Raw genomic sequence first — 14,800 nt, forward strand, 5'->3', positions numbered from 1 at the left:
AGTTCACTGGGAAAAGCATCCCAAACAGCTTCTCTCTAAACTCCCAATCAATCAGAGCAAAGCTAATCTCCCGCTCCAGCAGAAAATCCCCACCAACGATCTGCTTCTCTCCTGCCACGTTCCAACTTTTGTCAGATTTACCTGCTCCTCAGCCCCGACGACAGCAGTACCAGTTCAGCTACATGAGAAAGACACCCCCAGCACCCACCCAGCACGGTGAACCACACCTCCCCGCAAGACTGCAGTTTCACTTGGGCCATCCTGGTCTGTCCTCTCCGCTCAGGAGACTTTCTGCAGCCAGGAGGCCACATGGACTTCACCCCCACGTCCTGCTTCTCTAAAACAACTCAGTAATCAGCTCAAATCTTTGGGGAGGGGAGAGGGGGATCAAAGTGTTTGTGGAAATGGAGCCTGGCCACAAATAGCTTCTCAGCTGTGCCACACAGCTGTAAGTCTAAGCACTCTTCCAACACCCACAGACAGAAGCTGCACCAGGAAAGACAGCAACCATGCCACAGCTTAATTTCCAGTAATATGCAGACACTCAGGACTAGCGCTGGTCCCACACTGCCGGCAGACTTGCCCTTCTTGTCAGAGGAGCCGCAAGAGCAACACAAGTTGTGACCACAGGATCCAATTCCAGAGTTAAATCCCATCCGTCTCCTCCTAAACTCGGACAATTCTCCCTTGCGTTACTTCTCTACCAGCCTTGCTGGAGGAGGGGAAGCGCAGCGTCTTCCCCGTTCAGGCAACCACGTTACCTGGTGTCCGCGGCTTGGCAAGAGCCCCGAGCCGCCCTCCCGCAGCACGCCGCTGCAGGGACGCGCTCTCCGGGCAGGCACCGCTACTGCCTTGCACCAGCCACTCATCTTTGCCTTCAGGGACAGCAGCGCCTTTGCCTGCGTGCCAGAGTCCTTCTGGAGAATTTGGAGAGATTCCAACTCAATCTCTCGGTCGAGCTTAGGGAAAATGACGGCAGTATGAAACGACAGCAGACGGCAAAGGCAGCCACGGGCACCACCACACCACAGCGCCACGCGAGAGCTCTGGGAGCACAGAGAGCGCAACACAAGGGGACACAACGGAAGCCAGCAAGGTCGAGAATAAGTCACTTTTGGTACAATTGCAAAAAGATATCAAACAGGACTTGCCTCTTTTTTTGTCTTTTTCTAAGTTTTATAAATAAAGTCTGATAACTCTTTATAAAAACTAACCTCAGAGCCACAAACAGTTTGCGGGAGGTTCATGAGAAACTTTAAAATTATTTATTTATTAACTTTTAACTAGCAAAGTCTCCGAGAATATTTCCCCATTCATATGGTCAAATATTCTCGCCCTCTCAGATAAAAAAAGCTGACTATAAATACGCTCTCTCTTCTGTCTGATTTTAATTTTAAACTTAGATAATTTAATAATTCTTAAAATGATGTTTCTCTCTTTAAATAAAGGGCTATTTAACCACATAAACTGGTCGTGTAAACCATCACACTAGAGACACTTGATACCCTCAAAACACGGGAACAACTAGTGATTTTGGTCTTGTTCAGTGCAACACATTAGGCACAAAACCGGCCTGCAGTCGAGACGGTACCTTCCTTCCCTCCCTCCCTCCCCCGGGGCGCTGGGCCCCCGCAGGGGCCCTGTCCCAGCGCCCTCCCTGTGGCTGGGGCAGGGGCAGCATCGTCTTTCCCACCACTGCTAGTTCACACGGCTCACGCGACGGACGTCTGAAGGGAACCCACTGCTCGGGCACAGAGGCACACCTAGAGAGGAAAAAAAACCTACCACACAGAACACCCCAACTGCAACTACGGGCACCAAAGGAGACAAAAGCAGCAGGTTCAGGCACCTGGCAGTCAGGCGCCGAGATGCACCACCTGGAAGAGTAATGAAATAAAGCCTTTGGAAGTGACTGATAATTAGGGTTCCTGGCCCCCAGGAAGAAAGCCTCCCTCCGGACCGTCCCCAAGCCCTTCCGTCGCCCTGCCATCGGCCACGCTGCACAGACTTTCTTTGGCTAGAAAACCAAGATCTCACAGTCTGTCCCGAGGGCGCCCGAGGGCTACAGACCGCACAGGACAAGGGACGCACCACCACTGCTCATACCAATCTGGACACAACAAAATAAAACTGGAGTGATCAGCAGGCCAGTCCTGGGCCAAGTAGAAAGAACCCGGACCCATGTGGGGAGGGTTTGTGCTTTGGGGATTCCAGGCTGGTTTTGTGCCTAATTGCCCTGCACAGACAAGCTCAGGCAACACTCGCTTCACTAAGACCGGGCGTCCGTTTTGGATTTCACTATTGTGATGACACTAGTAGTAGCAACCTTGCCAGGGACGAGGGGGCCCATACTGGAGGTGAGAGGCCCCCGCGCGGGGGTCACAGGGCTCCGGGCCACGGTTCTGGCGAAGTTCTGCAGAGCCTCATATTTGGAGCGGAGAGCATCGAGTTCCATTTTCATGCTGGCGTTCTCGGACGCCAGCTTCTCCACTTCTTGCTGCAGCTCTGCCTTCTGCTTCTCCAGTTCCTCCTTCTGGGTAACACGCTTGACTCTGCAGCTGGCCGCGTAGCCCCGGTTCTTCAGCGTGCGCCGACGCTGCTTCAGCTGGATGATCTCCTCCTTTGACAGGCCCCGTAGATGCTGGTTCAGCTCCCGCACAGACATGGTCACCAGCTCCTCATCTGTCAGGCTGGTCCCATTCTCGCCTGGCTCCCGCTTCACCTGGAAGAGAAGGCAGCCGGCGCTCGTGAACCCCGGAGCAGACGCCTGCACCCGCCACCTGCAGCCCCTTCCTCCGCCACCGCGTTACCTTCAAGGCCTTGTTTCCTTTGTTGGGGGTCGTCATAACACGACAGCCTCGTCAATCAGGTTCTGGAAGGGAAGGAAGGGCAGGTCAGCCCCTAGGACGCAGCAGCACCTGCGGCAGGGTCCAGCAGCAACGCCCCGCGCCGCTGCACATCCCACCCCCCCTCGGGCGACCCTCGACCAGCACCCGACCGAGCTGCGCTCACAGGCGGCAGAAACCGCTGCCCCTCCACACCCCTGCTCCCACGGAGACTTTATGGCAGTGCTGGGGTTTTTTTTGCTTGGGGTGGGGGAAATTAAAAAACTAGGAGGAGTCAGAATACACGGAAGCCACATTTTTAAAAATAGCCTGGCAGGCAGCGGGCTGGGTCCAGAGCACGGCTGCTCCGGGCCAGTCATGCTGACTCAGCACTCCGGCACTCAGCGCCTCTTGCTCCCATCCCAGCCTCATCCTCGTCACTCCCAGGCAGAGGAAGGCAGCTGGCCGCTCCGACACTCCCCAGGACAGGGGTCCCACCACATTCTAGGTGCCCCTGAGGACGCAACCGGTGCAGTTCAGGAACAACCCTGGGCAAGGAGCGCAGGGGAAGCCTCTGCCTCCACGACAGGCCTCAGCGGGCACCCTGCAGGGCAGGAGAACACCGCGGCCACGCTCACGCCCCCCCCAACTTTTTCTGCTTCCCGGGAGAGCTCGCACATCCAGGTTCAAGTCAGAGTTCTGCACCCAACCTTTCCCAAGGAACTGAAGGACAACCTGACACTGCAGCACGAGGAAGCGTTTGGGCACACTGGAACCATCACAGATTTGGGCTGATGCTTCCGCAGCCTTCACCTGTCTCAGCCACACAAAGCTGACCCCGGCTGAAGCTCTTCTGTGAGAAAGTCCCTGTTGGTCCCTGGCAACACCAGGGCCCAGAACCACCTTCTCCCCCCCTTACTCTCAGAGCCAAGGTATGCTCGTAAGAGAACAGATAAAGGGTGGCCAAAACCAGAGAGCAGACCCCTTCGCTGCCACAGAAGACGTCAGAACTGTTGAGAGCAATCCCCAGGCCTGGTTTTACAGTGTCTCATACCCAAGCTCCTGTTTCTGTCCCTATGTCCCTTCTTCCCTCAGGCTTTAGTTCAGAGGGCTACTACACTGCCCAGGGAATTCATCTGCCCAGGTATTACTGGACAGACACAGCTGCGCCTCAAACCACACACCTCCTCCTTAAGAGAGGCAAGTGCTCCCATGCAGTGCAGTCCCAGTACCTTTTGTCTCTTCAGGGCCAAACAGTCAACAACAATTTTGTTAGTTACTGCTTTGCTAAATGCAAGAGGCACTGATGTACAGTTATAGCCAAGAACCAGATGCACAAGTCAGCAAATATGAATTTATGCTCCTGTAGCAGCTGTGGCGCAGGCTCCCCGCAATGCATCTACCACCTCCTGGAGGTGAACGGGGTCAGCATTCCCCAGGACACCGGCAGAGAAGTTCCCGAAGCCTCCAGCCTGCCAGGAGGGAGGTCATTTATACCCAGAGGACAATGCTCCTTCCAACGAGATGTCTGCTACAACCTGACAGTGCTGGTGAAGAAAGGGTCACACTGCTGTCCAAGGAAGGTAGCTGCAGTGAAGCGGGCTAACACAGGACGGACAGCAGACAAACAACTGCTTCATAAAATCAATTCTTCGCTCTTTCCCATACTGTTATTTCTTCCCTCTGCTCCTGCTCAGCAAACAACATGGCTGCTGGGAAAACAGGAGAAGGAAGGGAGTATCTGGGGAGACCAACGTCACCCCCACAACACCTCTCTGCACTGTCCTCCGGTGAGCGTAAGGAGCCAAGGGCAGGCACGGTCAGTGGGACCACAGAAATGTGTTTGCCTCGTGACACTGAAGAATTTCCAGCTGCCTGACAAGTGCTCAAGCTTCCTTCACCACAGCAGAGCTGAAATAAAACAAACAAGGCAACAAAGGTGGTGCCTCAGGCAGGTGCTGGGGAGGCTCCTCGGGGCAGGGGCACTGGCACAGCCCGGACCCTGCACTGACTCCTTCCTGCCTTCGCACCAGGACTTCTGCCAGAGCTGAGGCGGGGCAAGAGCGCTGCCAGCAGACAGAAGGGGCTGGTCCCAGTCCCTCACAACAGCAAGTTAACTTTTCTTGAACTTCTAAGAGCCACAAGCATTTCCACCCAGAGGTCCAACCCCCTCAGGCAGAAGCCTCCCACAACAGCCATCGAAGCTGTAATGGGATGGTCCCCAAAAGCACCTGGTGATCCCACCTCTCCTCATCCCCCTTCCCAGGGGGATCAAAACGAGACGCAGCAATACACAAGTCAGTCAGCAGAACGGGAAAAACAACCCAGAGACTAGTCGGCTATTTGCTGGGTCCCATTTGAAGGATCAGAAACGGGGCTGTTCGGCAGCTCGCGGAGAGGACACCCGGAGAATTGGCACCAAGACAGAGACCAAACTTGGCCCAACTCTCCAGACTGCTGATTGCTCAGCTTTTGATAGCTTCCTGAAGAAAGATCACACTGAAAAGTGCCAAACGCGATGACTGCAATGAAGAAAATGCAGCCTCAACACATTTCCCCAGAGCTCGAAAGGCCTGAACTCAGCACAAGCGCAGCCAATTCTCTCCTCAGCTCAAAGGCAGCACAAGGGAGCTGACAGCACCGCGCATGATTCAACGCGGGCCCCATTCTCCACATTCCTGATCGCAGAACCGTGCCACGAGCCCCGTGTAAACACGGTGACGTCACCCGTTCCAGCGCTGGCTGGCCTGGAGACAGCGCCGGGAGGGAAGGAGGGAGGGAGGGAGGCCAAGGAAGGGGCTGAGCCCCACGACAGGCTCTGCAGCACCGGGCGGGCAGAGGAGCGGGTTTGCTGGCCGCGGTCAGACACACCGCACGGGCTCTCTCTCCCCCGGTGTGGATTTCATACTCGGTTTATTTGCTTTCCTGTGAATTCGCTCACAGGGCCCTCCCAGGGATCCAGACAAATGGGTTGACTCCCCCAATCACATCGGAAGTCAGGACAGTGCCTCTCCTGTGCCCCCCCCCGACCCCCGGGAGAGCCTGGCGAGCTCACACCCAACCCAGGGCACCCCGACAGCAGTCCTTCCCCCAAGGAACGTGCCCACCCAGCCGGTGTTAACTGCTTGATAAAGGGAAGAGCCGGCTCTCGGGGACCCCTTCAGCCTCCCGGTAGCGCCTTCCTCTGACCGCACAGCTCGAACGTCTGCCCTGGGCAGCCGGAGACACCCCCGGCTCCGGCCGGCAAAACCCCGGGGCAGACAGACAGATCCCCCCGGGCAGACAGACCCCCCCCGACGCTCCGTGTCGGTCAGGCGTTGCCGCCTGCTCCTCAGTCCCCCGGAGAGGCTCGTCTCCCACCGCAGCGGGAACCCGCTCGGCTCCGAGGCCGCTGCGGCGCCGAGCACCGAGCAGCCCCACAGCCCCCTCCCTGCGCCCACCAGGCACCGGGGGCTCCAGTGGGGCCGCAGCCCCCTACGGAACAGGCGCCCGAACCTCGGGGCCGCGTCCCCTCGGCCGCCAGCTCTCCCAGCTGGCACCGGCCGCACGGAGGTGATGGCAGCGGGGACCGGGGGTTTTCCCACTCGCAGCCGAGCCTCCGCGCGAGGAAACGAGCGACACCGTCGTGGCTCGTCGCCCTCTCGGACCTCCGCCTCCTCTCCTCAGGAGAGAGATCACCGAGCGAGAGCAAAGCCCGCGGCGTGAGCCGGGCGGGGCGGCCGGTCGCTGAGGATCCCTCCCGGGGCCGCCGGGGCCCTCGCACCAGCGCCGCCACCGCCCCCCGCGGGAGCCCGGGGCCCCGCCGCGGGCCGGGCCGCGGCCACCGCGGGGCTGCGGACACGCTGAGCGCCCGAGGAGCACGGAGGGACCGACCCGGCCCGGGGCGGGGAGGGGGGGGGGGGGCAGCCGGTTCTTAGGGCGCCCGGGGCCGGCGGCCGCCACGGGCGGGAGGGGCGGGGCGGGATGCGCCCGTGGTGGCCGCTGGCGGCCCCCGGAGGCGGCGGGCGGGGCCGGGGACAGGCCGGCGGCCCCGCGCACCTGTTGCTCGGCCGCGGGGCGGGGGACCGGGCGGGGCGGCGGAGAGGGGCGGGCGGGGCGGCGGAGAGGGGCGGGCGGCGCGACGGGCGGCGCCGGGGCGGCCGCGGCTCCGGAAGCCCTGCCGTGAGTCAGCGGCGGCGGCGGCCCCGCGCGGCACCCGCCGCCCCCCGCCGCCATCCCGGGCCCACCGCGCCCGCCCCGCCCCGGCCCGCCCCCGGGGACCGGCCCGCCGCCCCGCCCCGCCCGGTGCCAGGGCCGCGCCCGCCGCCCAGGCCGCGCCCGCCCCCGCCCGCCGCCGGCGCCGCCGCCGGAGCCGCTCACCTGCTGCCGGGGCCGCCGGGGCCGGGCCGGGCGGGGAGGCCGCGCTGGGAGGGACCGGGACGCCGCGAGCCGCCGCCGCCGCCGCTCACGGACGCGTCACGTGATGTTTGGGTCACGTGGCTCCATTCATGAAGCGCCCGGCGCAACCGCCCCGGGCCTTAAGGGGGACGCGCGTTTCTGTCGGAGGCGGTGCCTTAAAGGGGAGGAGGCGGCGGCGGCGGGAGGAGCTTCCCCCGCCCCGGCCGGTGCCGCCTCCCCCCGCCCGGTGTCTCGGCGGCGAGGGGTTTTCCGGCACCGGCGGCCGCAGCAGCCGCGTCCCGCGGACTCGCCCCCGCGCGTGTGAGCGGTGCCCAGCGGGGAGGAGCCGCGCAGAAGGAGCGGGGGACGCTGCGACCCCCGGGGGCGACCCCCCGTTCCGCGTCCTTCGTCCTAACCGGGCCCCGGGGCAGGGCGGAGCGCGGCCGCCGGCCCCGCACGGGCGGCCCCTCCCCGGGCGGCCCCACGCTCCCCGCAGCCGCCCTTTGCTGCGCCCGCGGCTCCTCAGCGCCGCTGAACCTGCACGGGGGAGCAGGGAAGTCCCCACCGAAAATGCCGACTCGAGGAAGGGGCTGTGCAGCAGCTCCCCGGGCACTGGTGGCACGGCTGAGGCAAGCCCTGGCTAATAAAGACGGGGACTGGCTCCTCTGCTGCGAACTGCGGCTCTCCCAGACCCCGCCCGGCTCGCTCCCGTTCGCTTCCAGCTGTTCCCTCTGGCTGCGGGTCCCTAACACAGGGACACCCCCACCTACCGCACTTACTGCCGAGCTACGAGCAAAGCGGGGCTGAGAGGCCACCAGCGAAGGGCAAGGGACACGCGGGAGGCGCAACGGGGCCTGCAGGAGTTAAGGCCAGGCATGGAGAAAGCCTGTTCCCAGGGAGGAGGTGGTCTGGGCCCGGGCGTTGGCAGCAGTTCTCTGGTGTGCACACAGGGCACGTGAACTTGAGTCCTGGGTGGCTCTTGTAGCTGGGTTTTCCATCTGCTGTGGCAGCCAGCTCAGTTACTGACCTACAAGCACCTAGGAAGTTCATCGACAGCTCTGCCTCTTGGGGGACGCTGGGGCAGTCCCCAAGTCTCCCCGCAGAGGGGCTCAAGCTCAGCCATCCCACCTTTTACTCTGCGTCGCACTTCACCAGCCACGAGGAAACTTTCTGCGACACTCCCTTTCATTTTGCATCAGCCAGTCCTCGAGCCGTCTGACTTCCAGCGTGGCCTGTCTGTGCGGGGTATTCACAGCTTCCGAGCAGGGAAATGGAGGAACCTACAGCACCCACTCGCCTCCCGTGGAATCCCCTACGCAGTGGCAGAACCACCAGAAAGCCTAAAGGGTCAGGATACTGGGAGAAGGATTAATACTCTGAGTTATTCATGTCAGATTTCAGCCAGAACTTTCCTCCTCCTCTTTAAATCGCCACAAACTGGTAGCACAGGGCCATAGAAAAGCTTTTGTGTTGTTGCTCAGAACCACAGGTGACAGAGAAACGGGCTGATGTGCTTCAGTCCCACACCCAGCCGACCCAGCCCCAGAGCCAGGTTTGCAGCACGCCTCAGGCACACTCACTGCGGGCAGCAAGGCCACAATAGCCACTGCCAGAGGCAAGAGATATACCCAGTCCAGACAGCTGGGATTAGCCATAGCTCTGTCAGAGAAGCACTTTATTACGTAAAGAGAGAAGAAACCATCTTGTGCTTGTAGGGTCATACCCTGCTACCAGCCGGAAGCCTAAACACTAAGAATGCTTTAACATTACTAGCACCTTTGGCAGCCTCTGCATCAATACAGAAATGCTCTTCCTGCATCACCTGCATGTCCGAGATTCCTCAGAGACAATAAGCCCATCTTAAATGTCCTCCTTTTACCAGCGCTCCCCCAGTATACCCCAAGGTAGAACACAGTATGACAGTTACCCACCCAAATTCATTCCATCCCCCCCAGCCTGCTGCTCCCCTGCAGCCCTGTACAGGCGGCACGGGCAGCTGACACGCTTTGTGCAGTTTTCTGGCTTCAGACAGGACTCAGGCTCTGGGAGAAAAGTGGAGAGGCAAGAAAGCCACGCAGGGGCACTGGCTATAGAGATCACAGAAAGCAGTGGATGCACTCTCCTCTCTGCTGCTGTTCTGGGGCTGGCTCCCAAAACTGCCTGCAGAAAAGCTTAACTGACCTAGACAATGGGCTGTAACCTGCCTCCCGTCTGATCAGAGCCTTGCTCCCTTCTGCCCTTCGGGTCCACAGCCCTCATTCATCCCTTTCCCCAGTGGGCCCAGGCGGGGAGGCGGTGCTGCTGGGGGCCGTGCCCGCCGGCAGAAGGGTCGAGCAGGGCCCCTCTCCGCCTGCTGCCACCACCACCCTGGCTGGATTCCTCCCCTCACAGATACTGGAGCTTCAGGGGCTGAAGGGACCACTGCTCCTACACCCCATAACTTCACTGCTGTTTCTTGCTCATAAATTTGAGTCAGACCTGGGAAATTCTCCAGACCAGAACAGCAAGGGTCTTCCTCCTCCACAAAGCTGTAGTCACCTGGATGCGTTTCACCAAGCAAGTCCTTGTTGTTGGACAGGCACTGGGCATTCTCAAGTGCCCGCTGAACCTCTTCTGTGTCAAGCAAGGACTGACTTTCCTCCTGAGTCTCATGCATGACAAGCTAGGTGAGATGGGACAAGATCGGAGCCACAGGCCAGACCAGGTGACTCAGTGTTTCCCTTTAGTCTTGTATTCTAAAGAACTAAGAACGCAACTGCATGAAGCAGCCCTGAACTTTTTTCTATGTTTTCCCCTTCTCGCCACTAGCAGTGCAACACTTTCAGAGAAACAGGAAGAAAAAAAGAAACGGTCCAGAAAATACCAGACGTGTGGCTGTGCCAACATAAGGAGACACTGAGGGCTGCGGTGCTGGGTTTCACCTGCCTGGGGGCTCTGCTGAGAGAAATCCTGTCTGGAAGGGACAACCAGGGCCAGCCAGTCCACCACAGCACAGCTGGGCGACACAAGCGGGAGCAGAGCAGCTACCGTCAGCAGGTACCCGTGCTGCAGCCCGAGGAGGAGGCACAGCCCGATGCAAGCAACGGTGCTGAGGAAGAGTCCCGCTGCCACGCAGTAGCTCAGCACCTGGGTACAGAACCCTGCTTGAGTGGAAGGGTGCAGAAGGCAGCTTTCTCTGGAAGAGGTTGTCCTTGACTTCAGCTCTGCTCCCAGCTGCCCCAGGAGCAGTGCAAAGAGCAAGGACAGCATCAGGGAGCAGAGTGATGCTGAAACACATCCATGGGTGTGCGGGAGCAGATTCCGCCCATGGGGAGCAGGAAGAGCTGTCAGAGACAGGGAGAAAGGAGCACGCACTACCCCTCCACCTGCCCGAGCACCCAAGGCTAGCAGCAAGGGAGGAACAGCGAGAGCAGTTCACGGTTCCCCAAACCAGACAGAGCAGCAAGAGGCAGTGAGAGAAATGGGAGTGTGGTCCAGAGGTTCATACCATCTGTCTTTCAAAGTCAAGGCAGACGGGAGATGGGGAAGAGGCACTTTGGTCCCTTCTGAGAGGTGCTCTAGGGCCCAGCCTCTAACTCCGTGCACAGCCTGGGCACACAGGCGCTGCATTTGGGCGGCAGCACCTGCTCTAGCTAACACAGACAGCGACAGGACACAAGCTCTGACAGCAGATGCAAGATGGGGCAAGAGGGATGCAGGCCTGGTTCAAACCTTGGAAACCAAAAGGCATTCTGAAACCTCTTTAAAAATCCGATTAGAAACCATTTCTGCATGGGATACCATAAACACTGCCCACGTCCTGGGAGTATTTGAGGCTTCTAGACAAAGAGTGCCCCTGAGGAAGCTCTGGTGGTGGCATCCCCCCTGCCCAACAGGGAACAGCAGCACCAGGGACAGGCCACACCAAGCCCACTAGAGGTTAAAGACCCCGTTGTACCACGGCTGCAAGCCCTGAGCCAGGTGTGGGGACACCACCGGTCAGAGCGTTCTTCCTTGGACATAAAGAAAGGGCGTGGAGGAGACTGATGTTCAGCACCGCCAGACCACAGCGGTCTGGTCAGTTCTTCTTGCTGCTGGGGCTCTTACTGGTGAACAGACTGACTTTGCTGGCAGAGGTCACGGACAGAGAAGGAGACTCCAGCTTCACCTTATCCAACAAAGTCTTCTTTATGGCTGCCGGGGAGATCTTCTCTTGGTCTGCCAAGTGCTGCAGCTCCCTGCAAAGGGGCGGTGGGAGAGAAAGACATAGCAAAAGGAATAGACAGAGAGCGTGGGGGGCAACTCTTGCAGGCTCTTTAGGATTTCCGAGGTGCCCACCTTGTCCGGATGCAGGAGGCCTCCACAGCATTGATCAGGAGTGAGCGAAAGCCACCACTCTCCAGGAAGTGCAGGGCATGGATGGTGGCTCCCCCAGGCGAGCAGACGTTGTCCTTCAGCTGACCAGGATGCTGCTCAGATTCTAGCAGCATTTTAGCAGCACCCTGTAACGAGGAAAACAGCTGCCAGAGCTCTGACTGAGGAACTGTCACAGACTCCTGCTCTCCCCTGCACAGAGCAGCACCTCACAGTGCGCAGGGCTCCTGCCCGAGAGCCATTAGTAGGCTGCCAAAACACTTTTCAGAGCTGAAAAGCCTGTGGAGGAGTCACAGTTGCCCAGGCCCCAGCTCCCACACCACCATCAGCGCCAGCAGATTGCTGCGGACACTTCCTCTGTCCCCTCCCCAGGAACCTGTGTGCAGTCAAACCAAACATGTTTTTTAAAGTAGATTCAGTAAGAGGACTGACATAGTTTCAAACCGTGACGTGCAGAACACTCTGCACAGAGCAGGCACAGACTCAGATGTGTTCTGGAGGAGGAAATACTGACCAGCAAAGCCTGTGCTCCAAGTCGAACAGCCAGCCTGCGGGGAAGTCCCATCTTCACTCCCCCATCCGCCAGAGCATCCAGGGCAGTGAATGCCTGAGATCAGAGGAAGAAGTTGACTGAAAGTCTCTACTCCAAGACTAATCTCAGAGAGGAGAGAATTCAGGGGTCCAGGATCACAGTGTAACTCCTACCGCTTACAGGCTTGACCAAAGCTTCCCCCTTTACCGCAGGGGTGTCACGCCAGGCTTCCCTCCCACTAATTCCAGCTCAGGAGTGGAGCAGAAATGGCAGAAATTCAGCTTCTGGGTCATACGAACTACAGGCCCACGTTTTGCAACACGGACACGCGGACACTGCACGCTGGCTACGGACTTCAGACTCATCCGACTGGTAACGGACTTTTGTTGTTGACCCAAACTGATTATAAACTGGACACCTGGATTACATGTCCCATCACGAATGTGAGTGATGAGAAAAACAAGAAACGGCGAACTGAAGTTGCACAGACTTTCACCGCATGCAAAGCCTACCGCTCTCCCCAGGACCGTCCCGAGTTGCAGAAGCAGCACATACATAGGCAGGGCCACTGCCACTGAGCCCCGTCACAGCGTCTATCAGGTCCTCTTCCACCTCGGTGCAGAAGCCGACGCTGGCCATCAGTTGTTCCAAGAGCTTCCCATCCTCCACATCCGCATGAGTCCCCGTGGCATAGACTGTAGCACCTTCCCGGACAACCACAGGAGTGTTGGTCATGCACCTGATCACTTTTGGTGTGGGGCAGAAGGTAGAGAGTTTCTTAGGGTGGAAAATTATTGGATAGAAAGAAGGAAGGAAGGAAGAGAGAGAGAAAAATGAGCTTTAGTGCATGTTTGGCACACCGAATATGCTGTCTAGGAAAGGACTCCCCAGGGGCAAGAACAACACAAGCTCCTGTATTCCAGACTCCCTGCTCCGAGCCAAAGTGGCCAAATCTTAACGCTGAAGTGTTTAGTACCAGCAAATCGGAAGCTGGGCAGAGCTGCTGTCGGGAACAACACCCTGAACGCCTCATTCCCACATCAACTCACGAGTCTCCAAAACAGCTCAAGCAGACACTTAGCACAAGGTCTGCAGAAATTCATGGGAGATGACCCAGCTCTGCGAAACAAAAAAGCTCTGACAGCACCTCCTGTAATGAAAGAGCTGACATAAAGACTCTCACAGCTTCTTCTGACGACGACAGGCAAAGGTGACCCAAAGCAACCAGTCGGCTGCAGCGTGACTTTAGCCCCGGGGAGCACAAGTAACGCCCGTCCCTCGCACCAACTCCTGGGGGCCGGAGGAGCGGGACCAGCTCCCGCTCGGTCCTGCCCCGCGGCCGACACCTCCCAGGCACGGGGGGGGCCCGGCCGTGCGGGGCTGCGAGCGCAGGCGGGTCCCCGGCCCCCGCCACCCCTCACCTTCTCGATGGAGCTGATGGTGACACCGGCCGCGCAGGAGACCACGATGTGGCGGGGCTCGATGTCGGGGCCCACTTCCTCGAGGATGAAGGGGATGATGGGGGGCTTCACGGCCAGGAAGAGGACATCGCTGCTCTTCACCGTGTCCTTGTTGCTCACCGTGAAGTTCACGCCCATTTTCTGCAGCGGTTGGGGAGAAACGCGACCGCTGTCACCCGGGACGGCCCGCCGGGGGGGGAGCGCCGCCACCGCCCCCTGCCCGCACTCACCCGCAGCCCGCTGACGGTGGGCAGGTCGGTGTCCGGGGAGCTCGCCGTGATCTTGTGCGCGGCCAGGACCCCTGCGAACGGCACCGCGCGTCAGTCCGGGCGGCCCCGCGCCCCCCGCCTGCCCGCCGCGCCCCGCCCCGCGCCCACCTGCCGCCGTGAAGCCCCTGGCCAGGGCGAAGGCGAGCTGCCCGGCGCCGATGAACCCCACGCTCATGGTGCGGAGCGGAGCGGCCCCCCCAACCCCCGCGGCCGCGCCGCCGTCCACGTGGCCGCGCCCCGCGCAGGGAGACGGTGACGCGCGGGGCCGGGGCGCCAGCGCGCAGCAAATCGGCGGGCGGCGGGGCGGGGCCGAGGCCGGCTCTCCGCCACTCAGGGGCGGGGGCGGGGCCACCGGCGCGGCCCTCGCCAGCTATTGGCGCAACCGGCGCGGGGTGTTGCATCATTCAGCGCCTGCGGGGGCGGCGAGGGGCAGCCGCCGCGCCGCCAGGGGGCGCTGTGCTCCCGCCGCAGCCGCGGGACGCAGGCGCGCGCCCTTCTGGAACCTTCGGGCGCCGCCGCGTGCCCTGCGCCCCCCCCACCCCATCCCGCCGTGAGGGCTCCGGGCCCCCCCGGGCCCCCCCACACCCAGGGAGGCCTCCAGGCCGCCGCCGCCCCGGGGCCGCCGCCTCTCCCCTCCGGCCCCTCCCGGCCGCCGCGGACATTCCCGGGACGCTCCTGCCCGCGCCTGACGCCGCGGGGCCGGGGCGCGCGGTCCCCGCCTGTCGGTGCTTTTCCCGGTGTCGTGACCCACCCCCGGTACTCTCGCCCTTCCTCCCGCTGCCGCCTCCTCCTCGCCCGCGGGCCGGGGGCGCCCGGGCGGCGCCGGTGCGCGGGTTCCGCCGGGGGTGGCTCGGCCGCCGTCGGTCGCGGCCAGCGGCTCTCTCGGTTCCCGGGGCTCGCCCGCAGGTTCCCCGCACGAAGGGCTTTCCTGCGCTTGAACCGCGATGGAAATCCCGTCACCGGTACGGCCGCGGGACCGGCGGA

At 60.8% G+C, this 14,800-nt stretch overlaps 2 protein-coding genes across 7 annotated transcripts; both read right to left on the reverse strand.

The window, feature by feature from the left end:
* Positions 1-1,097: 1,097 nt before the first annotated feature.
* MAFG (MAF bZIP transcription factor G) lies at positions 1,098-7,319 on the reverse strand. 5 transcript variants are annotated; one of them, XM_074889745.1, is made up of 3 exons: positions 7,185-7,319; positions 2,811-2,872; positions 1,098-2,722 (listed from the first exon to the last, which is right to left on the reverse strand). In XM_074889745.1, exons 2-3 carry the CDS (start codon positions 2,844-2,846, stop codon positions 2,270-2,272), a joined length of 489 nt encoding a protein of 162 aa, XP_074745846.1. In that variant the 5' UTR covers positions 2,847-2,872; positions 7,185-7,319; the 3' UTR covers positions 1,098-2,269. The 5 variants fall into 5 exon arrangements, with proteins under 5 accessions (XP_074745846.1, XP_074745850.1, XP_074745847.1 ...); XM_074889749.1 differs by lacking the exon at positions 7,185-7,319 and adding an exon at positions 4,058-5,031; XM_074889746.1 differs by lacking the exon at positions 7,185-7,319 and adding an exon at positions 3,013-4,026.
* Positions 7,320-8,849: 1,530 nt separating this feature from the next.
* On the reverse strand, positions 8,850-14,047 carry PYCR1 (pyrroline-5-carboxylate reductase 1). 2 transcript variants are annotated; one of them, XM_074889723.1, is made up of 7 exons: positions 13,925-14,047; positions 13,778-13,848; positions 13,509-13,688; positions 12,643-12,864; positions 12,070-12,162; positions 11,520-11,683; positions 8,850-11,419 (listed from the first exon to the last, which is right to left on the reverse strand). In XM_074889723.1, exons 1-7 carry the CDS (start codon positions 13,989-13,991, stop codon positions 11,260-11,262), a joined length of 957 nt encoding a protein of 318 aa, XP_074745824.1. In that variant the 5' UTR covers positions 13,992-14,047; the 3' UTR covers positions 8,850-11,259. The 2 variants fall into 2 exon arrangements, with proteins under 2 accessions (XP_074745824.1, XP_074745825.1); XM_074889724.1 differs by lacking the exons at positions 8,850-11,419; positions 11,520-11,683; positions 12,070-12,162 and adding an exon at positions 12,169-12,505 and having other exon boundaries at positions 12,600-12,864.
* Positions 14,048-14,800: the final 753 nt, after the last annotated feature.

This window comes from Strix uralensis, chromosome 19 (assembly GCF_047716275.1).
Source record: "Strix uralensis isolate ZFMK-TIS-50842 chromosome 19, bStrUra1, whole genome shotgun sequence".
In the NCBI taxonomy this organism is placed as follows: Eukaryota; Metazoa; Chordata; class Aves; order Strigiformes; family Strigidae; genus Strix; species Strix uralensis.

What these genes read in the sequence shown, in the direction of transcription:
- MAFG (XM_074889745.1), bottom strand. Translation starts at nt 2,846, where the DNA reads ATGACGACCCCCAACAAAGGAAACAAGGCCTTGAAG. An exon ending in AAGGAAACAAGGCCTTGAAG is followed by an intron (nt 2,723 to 2,810) that starts GTAACGCGGTGG and finishes CTTCTCTTCCAG; the next exon opens with GTGAAGCGGGAGCCAGGCGA.
- PYCR1 (XM_074889723.1), bottom strand. Translation starts at nt 13,991, where the DNA reads ATGAGCGTGGGGTTCATCGGCGCCGGGCAGCTCGCCTTCGCCCTGGCC. An exon ending in CAGGGGCTTCACGGCGGCAG is followed by an intron (nt 13,849 to 13,924) that starts GTGGGCGCGGGG and finishes TGCCGTTCGCAG; the next exon opens with GGGTCCTGGCCGCGCACAAG. An exon ending in CCATCAGCTCCATCGAGAAG is followed by an intron (nt 12,865 to 13,508) that starts GTGAGGGGTGGC and finishes TTCCACCCTAAG; the next exon opens with AAACTCTCTACCTTCTGCCC.